Raw genomic sequence first — 11,130 nt, forward strand, 5'->3', positions numbered from 1 at the left:
TGAAATCTGACTGTAAACTCTGACTAAAACCCATCTTCCGTGATGCAGACTATGAAAGAAAGAGGCTTACAGTTATGTTAACTTCATAGCAAATGAGGATTTCTCCTGCAAGACAGGATTCTTCAGAGGCTGGGTAAGATGAAACAGTTTATAAACCTCCTCAGTCACGAAAAGATTGAGCCTGAAATTTGTTTGGTCTGCTGTGATGTTTCAAGCTGCAGAAGTAACAGTCTCCACAAGCTCTTTATGCACAGTTTAGAAACTGCTCTGTCCCATCCCACATTCTAGAAAACATCTTTAAATATGGCATAGTAATGTACAGACAAGTTTGGTAGTCTGGGGTGAATTACACCTTATACCTTCAGGTGCTTCTTTTCCAGGAGCTCAGGGGGAGCCACAGGCTCTAAGGCATAATGCAGCCCAACTTCCATTTGACAAATGCACAAGGATTTCATGGATTGAGGCTGTGACTTGAAATCATTGTCAAACTGGGTTGTCTCTCCAAGCAAAGAGTGGCTTTGCGCATGCTGTTCATTCCTCACTCTCCTACCCGTGGCAACCCTTCTATCAGACCTCTGTCACACACACTGTTTTTCTCCCATGCAAATAGTAGCCAATCAAGTAGTTACTGCACTGCCCAAAATAACTACAGGACAAAAACGCCTATGAGGATAATTGGTAGGTTCATGAAATTTTTCACTGTTCTCCCATTCCTCTACTGGGTCTCAAATTGCAACACATAGAACAGCTTCATATGCAAGGAAAACATGACCAGGAAAACACACAAAGCTTAGTGATTATTTTTAGATACTTGGCAAAACTCTGAACTCAGGCTTCAGTCAGATATTGCACATATACCATACTGAAAGTTTACAAAGGATCAGCAAATACCACTAGACTACAAAACAGTATTTCCCAGTAAAGGGTTAAAAAGTGAGTACAGATGGGGGAGCCCTGAGTATCCACTTACTCATATTCAGTCCAAAAAAGGTGTTCTTAAAGACTGTGAAAAACAAATGCAAAGGCAACATAGTTAGTATTAATTCACTCCTGAGATTTTGGAGAGCAACCTAAATCCCTAATTCTACTAGATGAATAATCCAACACAATCCCACAGCCTTTAATAATGTCTTCCTTTGAAATATTCCTTAGTCACTGCACTAGACATACAATTTTTTATCCTACTAGTTAGATGGACATTAAACAGAAAACTTAAAAGTGTCAGAAAATATATGGGAAAAATATCAACATGTGCTTTCTACATCCTTGTATGATCTCTTACCGGTTATCACTGGGCAAACATATATATCTATATATTTCTTACCTTTAACATAGTGAATTCATATGGCTGATAACCTTTGAAACTTTCATGGATGGCTGCCATTGTGTGTGAAGTTTTTTCCCAAAAATGAAGCAGTGTTGTCTGTAAGGCAGGGTAAAATTTCAGCGCCAATGTTAAAACAAATCTGTTTTCAGTGCAAATTTCACATCTTCCCTCCAATGCTAGTTACATATTCTTACAGTTGACTATTGCCATGGTAACCTCTTAAAAAACCACATTAGCAGGAAAACATTCTTTCAGAGGTCAACATTTTCCTTGGATACCTGATATGTTGTTAACACATGAGAAAGGAGGTTGCATCTGCTCGCTCCCAAAAGATCCACTTTTTGACAGACATCAGTCTTCAGTTTGTCAAAGTTGAGTTTTGCATGTCGCACTTGTGCTTGAACCTTCAAACAAAGGGACAATTGTTTATGTAGTGTTTTTTTCCTCCATTTTTAATGAAAGAGCAAACTAATACAACATCTAGGAAAATCGGACAACTGAACAGACTCAATTGCAATTTATATTTTCATCAATCACACTGAAATTAAGATAAAACAGGCTGATAAATGGTACTCTTCCTATCGTCTCTGTTACTGCTTTTTGTGATATATTCAGTGAAGAATTTTTGTTTTCTAACCCCTCTTTGTACGATGGATATTAGTATAAAATATATACTGAAAACAATTGGAAAACATACTTATATTGGTATCTCTTTCAAGAATGACAAATTCAAAGGCCAACCAACAAATTTGTAGCTAAAAGTTTACTACATAATATACAGGTGCACAGTCAGAGACATTTCCATGTACCTATAGTAAGAGACAAATCATGCTGACAAACTTTAAAGTCTTATCTGCAATGATATAGCACTTCAATATCTTTGATCTGCTACAAAAATTTCACTCATTAAAGTTTTCCTTCTAAAATGGGAGCGCCTTTCCTGTTTATTGCTATCGGAAAAATATCAAGTCCCTTTTTCCTACCAATTAACAATTTCAGTTTCAAAAAGTTTTTGTTTTTCAAACTATTTTTCTACCACCTGTTAAGTACATAAAAATGTACCTTAAGTACATGTATTAACACCCTGTTCCACAAACTGTATATGCTTGACAACAACATTGACATGATTTTGTATCATGGTAGAAGGTTGATGTGGGCATTTCATACCCAGGAGTTCCCATTTTTGTGATAGCTTTGCACACTACCCAAATACTATATTAATGAAAGAAATTTGTTTAAATTCCGTAAACACATTTTGTTATAGTTTTCTTCCAATGAAATGGGAAGCACTCCAACCACAAAACATCATGAATGTCCTATTACTCTTTCACAGTTAAAATATTTACCCAAAAAATGAAATGTTTTACCGTGAAAACAAACTACTGTAGTAAATTATACATTTCTTTCCTTTTGTGGCCTAATTCCAAGAGTAAACTCATTTTGTCCAGAATATGCAAACTCAATCAGAGATTTGACAAACATGTATGCTCCTGATCTTCAGAAGTGAATCTGGAACTTTGCAGCAAGCTCCTTGTGCAGTAAGAACAAATACATACATCTCATAATGCAATCTGAAACGTTATGGTTACTGTACTTCTAATCTTATTTTCCCAAACCCAGAGTATACAAGACCTCCAACCAGGCAGGAAAACAGCCAAAGATCTGCATCACAAATTCACCAGATAACCTACTCATACAAACTGTGGGACTCTTGGACTGCTGGACCCATGGTAACTTTATTTCACTGATCAGATCAGCTCTGCATAAGCAATACTGCACATCAGCCTAATCTGTTCATAAGGAAGAAACTACCACAACTCAAAATCTCTCATAAATGCAGAATCTTACACGTGAGATTTTAATAACAGAAAAGGATGATGCCAAAGAAAAAAAACTCGAACACTTTTTCTTATTGTAGTAAAGAGCAGAGCTACTCTACCTTTACAAAATAGCTTTGTGGTTACTGCATTCATCCAGAAGAGGAAGTCTTCCAAGACAACTCCACATATTATACACCAAGCAATCAATGAACAAATCTTAAGCTCTGGTAATAATAACTACAACTGAAACTTCTGACTGGATCCAGTGCTCTAACCACGTGAGTAAAACATCTCACTGATGTTGTCTTGCTTGTCATCTTTGCATGTTGAAGAGTTCAAAAACAAAAAAGGGTCTCCAGAAGATGGAAGACTTCTTAGGTAGTTAGGAGATGTTTTAGTGAGGTAGAGACAGATTTGAATTTCCTCAGAAAAGAGGAAATTGCCCCAATAGCTTCCACTTCTTAGGCAAGCATGACAAATGCTAAGCTATGACATAAAAAGCAAGGAATAGCTACTGCCAAGATATCTACTATGAAGTACAGTACTTTGTGAAAAGCACAGCTGCCTAGTCAAAACAGCACATAGGTAAAGAGCTTATGAACCTCCAAAATTGAGCAGCAACGGAGGAAGATAGGAGCAGCGGCAGGAGGAACGTAGAAGCTTTATCCAGTGCTGGATAAAGACATTTGTCCTGTGTTAGGTCCTCAAGTCCTCTGTTTGCTTTAGCTTTAAGTGCCTGAGAGCACAGTTACAACTTTAGTGTGAAAAGGAGAGTTGTGAAGAAAATCATGGGCCTGTGCAAAAAGGAACTTATAACCGAAATCCAAACACGGGGTTACGCACACCTTTTGCCATAAAGAATCGCTGCGATGGGTAGGGAATTAAGTAAGAGATGTTGGAGGGCTTTGAAAAAACCAATCTCAGTTACAGCCATGAAAATCCAGAGAAATTCTAGTGATGTAAATGTGTCACATATATAACTATATTTTACAATGGTACAGCTGAGATCAGAATCCCTTTCCTACTCGTTATATCACAGCACTGGTGAAAGCACAGTAAGAAGAGCTGTGGCTTTGTAGACTGAAAGTCCAAGTAAGCAAAGAATATTAGTTCACCATCTATCAGAGATGGTGAGCCACAAGTTAAAAGAAAAGAAGTACTACTAAATATAATTATGAATTCCTACTCCAACTCTTTAAGAAAGGAGAAAAAAAATCGATAGAACAAAAGCACCTGTAAAGTTTGAGTTGCGGTCTTCCTGCATACATTCTTCAGGGACATTTAGCAAAGAACAAGGTTGGCATTTATCTTCACTGAACATGTAATTAGTGTCTCTTTTAAAAGCTAAAACATTCATAAAAAGAAAGAGGTGATCTACAACACAATGTGGAACACAACCCCTTATTTTTATCATGTTCCTATGGATGATTCAAGATACTTAATGCTGCGTTATCAAATGCTACACATTTCTCTTGCCAACCAGGAAAGATGTGATACTATGAAAACTATTAAATTAAGGATGCTTTTAGGTTTTTTGATATATTGAAAGTTTATTGAGCAGAAGCATTCTCCTTTTTTCAGCAGCAGTGCAGGATAACCAAGAAAGAACACCACACGCTACATCAGCATGACCTTTTGCTTTTTATCTGTGCCAATAAATGAATTTTCAATTGAAATTATTATTAGACATCTTTTAAGATTACTTGTTGGCTTCAGGAATTAGGTGTAAAAGCTTAGTGCTCACAAAGTGCTTACACAATCTACTTAATACCACACAAATCATCAGAATGAACCTTTGGTTTTCTACTCTAGGGAAAGCTCATATAATACATACTAATCTTCTCCTTTCTCTGCAATTACTCTTTAAGACATGAGAAACAGGACCCCACTGTGGTCTCAGTCCTGCAAATTTTTATTCATATATTTATGTTTATTAAAGCTGAACATATAAAAGTTCTCGAAATTCCTGGTCTGAAAACTGTCAGGATTTTCCTGGCCCTAGGAGAACTGCCCTGATCCAAACACAACTTGAATTATTTGATGACAAACAAGCTTCTAAGCATCTGAAATTAAAGGTGCTAGATGTGAGATTTACACTATACGAGAAATCTTATGGTACTCTTGACATAAAAAAGATTATTACTCTGTCTTTTTCTAAGCAGCAACCTAGAACAACCTGCTTTTAATTTCCCAATGCAAACACCTAAGTACAATATTCACAGAGAGCACACAGAAAACATAAATTTGGAAAGCAGTATCTTATTCAATCAACAGCTTGATAAACTACAAGATGCCAGATAAACCTGAAATAATTTCAAAGGACTGAAATATATAAGTAAATAAAGAAATGCTACAATCCTAAATCCTGGGGGCTCAAAAGTCAGATTCTAGAATGCTTGACTCTAAGGGCAAATATTTGCTAACGGAGTTTCTTAAACTATCACAAAATGGATCAGGTTGGAAGGGATCACAGTGGGTCCTCTGGTTCAACGTCTCTGCTCAAACAGGGCCATCCCAGACCACATGGTACAGGAGTGTGTCCAGACACTTCTTGATATCTCCAGTGATGGAGACTCCACAGCCTCTCTGGACAATCTGTTCCATAGCGTGGTCACCTGCACAGTTCTTCCTCATGTTCAGGTGGAACTTCCTGTGCATCAGTTTCTGCCTGTTGCCTTTTGTCCTGTTGCTTGGCACCACTGAGAAGAGCCTGGTCCATCCTTTTGGCACTCTCTCTTCAGATAAAGACATTGACAAGGTCCTTTCTCAGTCTTCTCTTCCAGAATCTGAACAGGCCCAGATCCCTCAGCCTTTCCCCGTAAGAGATGCTCCAGTCCCTAAATCATCTTTGTCACCCTCCACTGGACCCAGTCCAGCAGTTCCTTGTCTCTTTTTCACCGAGGAGCCCAGAATTGGACACAGCACTCCAGGTGTGGCCTCACTAGGGCAGAGTAGACACGCAGGACCATCTCCCTCGACCTGCTGGCAATGCTCATCTTAGTGAATGCCAGAATACCACTGGCCTTCTTGGCCACAAGGGCACCGCTGGCTCATGGACAGCTTGTTGTCCACCAGTACCCCCAGGTCCTTCTCCACAGAGCTACTTTTCAGCAGGTATGCTGGAAATCCTTATTTGAACAGAAAAATTCTAATCTTCAAGCATGCTAACATTAAAAAAAAAAATAATGCTCAAACCCAGTTAAAAAACTCTATTCAATATGTTCAGTTACTAAACTACAGATTTGTCATGTGCTTTCAAGGAGTCTTTATATGTTGTCTACAGTACATCTGTGTTACTACTTTCTTTTAGTCTCCTATAAAATGCAAAATTTGTTTTCAGTAGTAGACTAATTTCAGGGACAATTCAACTAGTGAAGCATCATCTCCAAAATTATGTCGGATAAATGCACTAACTCACTTTACATACAGTTTATTTTTGTCTCAGCATTTCCAGCATAGAAGGAGAAACAGATGCTTTTAGTCTAATTTGACACCCAACCTCTCACTTACTCGATCTGAAAAGCATGCACAGTGTGTGTATAGGCTGGAAGGAGGGGGGTAAGTAAATCAAGGGGGAAAAATGCCTGGAACATAGCAAACCTTCCTGTTCGGGGCTTTTGGTAAACTCTACCAGCAGATGGAATCAGTGCAAATCTTTGTGTTAAATAAGTACAGCACCTTCTGACATACCTGATCGCTGTAAAGACTACATGAAAATGAAATCAAACTGCAGTTTGAGGACCGAGTATTTACCATAGAGCACAACTTACAGCATTTCTGCATATGGCACAGAAAACACAAGGAACTAGACCCTCAGTTCCCACAAACTCTAGTAATTTCATAGCTTGAGTGGTGTTTTGATAAGGAGCACCCATTACACTTTCACATGAGCATAACTAAGTACTTACCGGTTTATGTTTCCTTTTCTTTTAAATTCAAGATTGATAATGTGCAGTCAGAGAACAGAAAAGGTAATGTTTTATGCAAAATAATGCCTGTAACTAAACTTTTCCACGTACAATGTAAGGAATTCCAACGCCTTGCGCAGTATGACACCTGATTTCCGTGTGCTTTGATATATTCTGCATTTAGCAGACTATACTTTGACTCAAATGTTCCCTTGGGTTGGAATAGCATTTACTGCATTCATCAATCTCCGCTCCATCATTTTTTAAGAGTAACACATAAAAACAATGGTTCAAGAAGAGTGGGCATACTTCTGCTCGTCTGCTTCTACCCTGGTTATTAAAATCTTCATTTATGATCTGATGAGAAACACTGGTAGAAATTAATTTTAGGAGATGGAATTTTTTAAGTGAGCCATGTCTAGCTAAAAGGGAAAACTACTTGGACAGTATAAACAGATCCAAATTATATCTTTAAGTCTGAAGCTGAGCAGATGTACATCACATTTGTTCAAGAAATTAAACTATTCTTGAAATTTGAATTAAGATAATTTTAGAGCAGAACAAGTTCCAGTAATACATTTCTTAAATCTGCCATTTTGGACTTAATGATAATTTTCTGTGCTTGTGCAAAAGCCCTATGCACCTCATTCTATTAAGCTTGATTAAGGAAATTTGTAGTCATGTTGCAAATCATATAAAGGACTTAATTACCATTGCATGCCTATCAGTCTCACTCTGGAAACAACCAAACACCTTCTATGGTAGGTGTCCCTGCCCATGACAAAGGGGCTGGAACTAGATGATCTTTAAGATCCCTTCCAACCCAAACCATTCTATGATTCTATGGAAAGTACTGTCTGCCTTTCTGCCATAAAAGAACTGGTATGTCAGCTTTGTAAAAGCAGTTATGCCTGTGTGAGGAGAGGAAAGGAAAAACTGCAGGCACACCTGCTGTACAGACTCCTGCCTTCTTTTCCTATGCAAAACTAGTGGAGTGGAGCTGCTGCCTATGACTCAGATACCCAGTTGCTACAGCAGTACAAGCAAATAACACTGAAACAGCTGTCAAAAATGTTATGTCCTGTTGTGAGGTAGCTTAAATATATTGGCAAATTCATGTGGAAAGACAGCAGGTAAGTGAAAGCTGAATTAAAGATGTATTAGGTCAGTTGCACTGCAAGAGAGAAAGATTCTGGAAAGGAAGATGATACAACTTTCTGATGTCCTGAAGTGGTAGAAATCTCTCATTATATACAGACTTGAACAAGGCAAGTCTATCACAAGATAAAAGACAACACAAATACTCTTAAGCTAATGGCTTTTTTCTAATGGCTGAAACGTTCATGGTGAGAAAAAAATAAAAGATTCCACTAAAACACAGCGATATCCAACATAATCCAATGAAATCAATGCCAACTGAAGTAATTGCAAATACCTACTAGAAAATTACCTTCCATAATTACTCAGAGATTTTAGATTTAATTGCTCATGACAGTTCTGGAATTCAGTGTAAGCAACAGAAGAAGAGTGCTAAAGAAAATGAAGGAAAAAAAAAGGAAAAAGGCAGAAGCAATGCTATATTTCTCCATAACAGCATATAGACAAATTCAGCTTAACATGGATGAGTGTAACAGTAGCTGCATTTCACTGTATGTACTGGGACCAGATCATGTTTCTCTGCCTGGCAACTCAATATGAAACATAAACTATCAACAAACAGAATGACCATAAAGTCAGTGTAAGCTGATTAAAAGGTTCTTTCATTTAATACGGACATTTTTGACTGATTCTAGTCAGAACCATCAAATCTCCATGAATTAAATGTATTTTGCTCTCCTTATGCTACAATGAAGAACTAAACATGTATTTTGCTCTCCTTATGCTACAATGAAGAAAAATAGAGATTAAATATACTAAAAAAGTCACATTATAACCAAAATGTTATTCTTCCAAACCCAGAAGCTCTCATGCAAACTTTGTCAAACATTTTTTACAATTTATATTAATTTACTTTTTAGTATGTTAAAAACATTTCATTAGAGAAATTTGGTATCTGTGGATGACAAAATGTTAAACTCCAGGAAGCACCAAAAAGTGTATCATATTTTCTCCAATTTTGTGATTTTCAAATGTCCTAATAGGACATGGTCCATGGCAGTTCTTGAGGAGAGCCATTATGACTCTTCAAAATTGTCATTACTATTTTTGCTCAGTTTTTACCAGAATTTGTCCCAGAGTACACACCTTGGTCATTCATACCTAATACAGCTTTGGGAAGCTCCACAGGTTTTCCAGAAAAGCCTTGCTAGACAGTTGCTATGTATTTCACCAGAGATGTTACAGGCAGTACAAATCAGCAGATGAACATCACAAAATACTACTCCTGCCTTACCCTCAGGCATGCCTTCCACAAAGGTATGCTAAGTGTGCCTAGCTCAGGCCTTGACATTCACCTTGTTACCTTGTGGCCTGTGTTAGTGGATGGAGATCTAGCAAACACAAACAACTGACACCTAGAGTTCACTTCATATTACCCTGTTTCTCTCCACTCTACAGGAAATTCTTGTTGATCAATTTAGGTGTAGACATCTACATAGCACATGTCTGAAGCTCTGTTTGATAAACCCTAACCTAAATGATGTCCAGAAAAATATTTCCTTTATTGCTAATAATTGTGTTTGAATGTGTGCTTATTTACCCTTTTAATTCATTCAGTATAAGCTTCCACACCGTGATTCTTGATGAACTCCTTATGAACAGACTGAGGAGCCTCAGCAGCTTATGTATGTACCGTGGTCCAACCACTTTTTCATCTTGTCTTTGTTAAATGAGACAGATTGATTTAGAAACACCTCATCTAAGTAGCTTCCCCTAGTCCCTGTATTACATTTTACACTTTTTGATACTCTCCTCTCCAGGTTTTTAATCCAGAGACGTGGAATGTGATCTGTGCTTGCTCATACTGCACCAAGAGACACCACTGGCTAACAGCTAAGCTACATCTTTACATAAGACCTTCACAAACACTCTTGCAGCAAAAAGCTTTCAACTGTAGTTGTAAAGCTGCAATTAGCACTTTGCTGCTGGGAGAAAAGAAATAAATATATAAAAGAGATGAAACTGTGATTAAATACACAAAAGAACTCTTTAATCTAGAACTTCAAACATACAAACAACAAAACAGTGTATCTCCAGTCACTGAAGGTGAGACCATTGTGCTCAGGGTACAAATGTATCACAGATGAAGTACAACTACCATTCTCTGTTCTCTTCTTTAACCACAGAGCCTTGTGCTTTTATTTTCTCCTGCCTATGTAACTTTGCCCTAATTTCTAGCTCTGTTATTATCCTCTCATTGCTTTGGGTTAGAAGCATGTGTTTTTCTTCCTGTTTGAAATCCATGTCTATGGTCTGGGTCAAGGAGAATGCCATGTTAAAGAGCAATGTGCTTAATGAGCTTTGCTGCATTTTTTTACTTTAACAGCAGTAGAACAATCTAAGGTAAGAAAATATGTTGTTAGGTACACTGAATTAACTACTATTATTTTTAAATCCCAACAAAGGATTTTTTTCTAGAAGATATACAAATACCTAGCAAAACATCAGGCCATGGATATGCACCATGACTTCTCTGTGGATTTTTTTTTTTTGGCAGTATATGAAATTTGGTCTTTGTGTCACATTTATGCCACATTTCCCTCTTCAGTTTTTCTGTATTTGGCCTGTAAAAATTTTAATGCCTTCAGCCTGTTGGCTCACACACCACACAACTCCAGCCTGGTAGTAATGAGTAAGCCATGGCCAGAACTGCTTACTTCACAACCACTGACAGTGAGCAGATGTGAGCAATTCTCTGAACCCTGTGAGGATATAAGGTTATGGCTGGCTTGAACATGCTTCCTTTTTTCCGCTCCAAAAAACAAAGGCTGGTTGTGCCATCTTCTGACATATTCAGTGATGGCTATCACAGAAATTGAATAGCTCTCCCTCTCTCCTTTATGTAAACACGTAGACATTTATCTTACTCCTTTCTCTCCTTTTTTTTCCTACTGTCTCACTTCCTTTCCAGCCTTGT

The 11,130-nt window shown here is 37.6% G+C and overlaps 1 protein-coding gene across 4 annotated transcripts in view; it reads right to left on the bottom strand.

Moving 5' to 3' along the window:
* ICA1 (islet cell autoantigen 1) overlaps nt 1-11,130 on the bottom strand; it is a 59,345-nt gene that overhangs the window by 23,804 nt on the left and 24,411 nt on the right. For all 4 annotated transcript variants that reach the window (XM_008629935.2, XM_017729326.1, XM_017729325.1 and 1 more), the window contains exons 7-8: nt 1,606-1,731; nt 1,325-1,423 (exon numbers count right to left, since the gene is read on the bottom strand). In XM_008629935.2, coding sequence (XP_008628157.1) covers nt 1,325-1,423; nt 1,606-1,731 — 225 coding nt within the window. The remainder of the gene's footprint in view (nt 1-1,324; nt 1,424-1,605; nt 1,732-11,130) is intronic.

This window comes from Corvus brachyrhynchos, unplaced genomic scaffold (assembly GCF_000691975.1).
Source record: "Corvus brachyrhynchos isolate BGI_N302 unplaced genomic scaffold, ASM69197v1 scaffold142, whole genome shotgun sequence".
NCBI classification, from domain to species: domain Eukaryota; kingdom Metazoa; phylum Chordata; class Aves; order Passeriformes; family Corvidae; genus Corvus; species Corvus brachyrhynchos.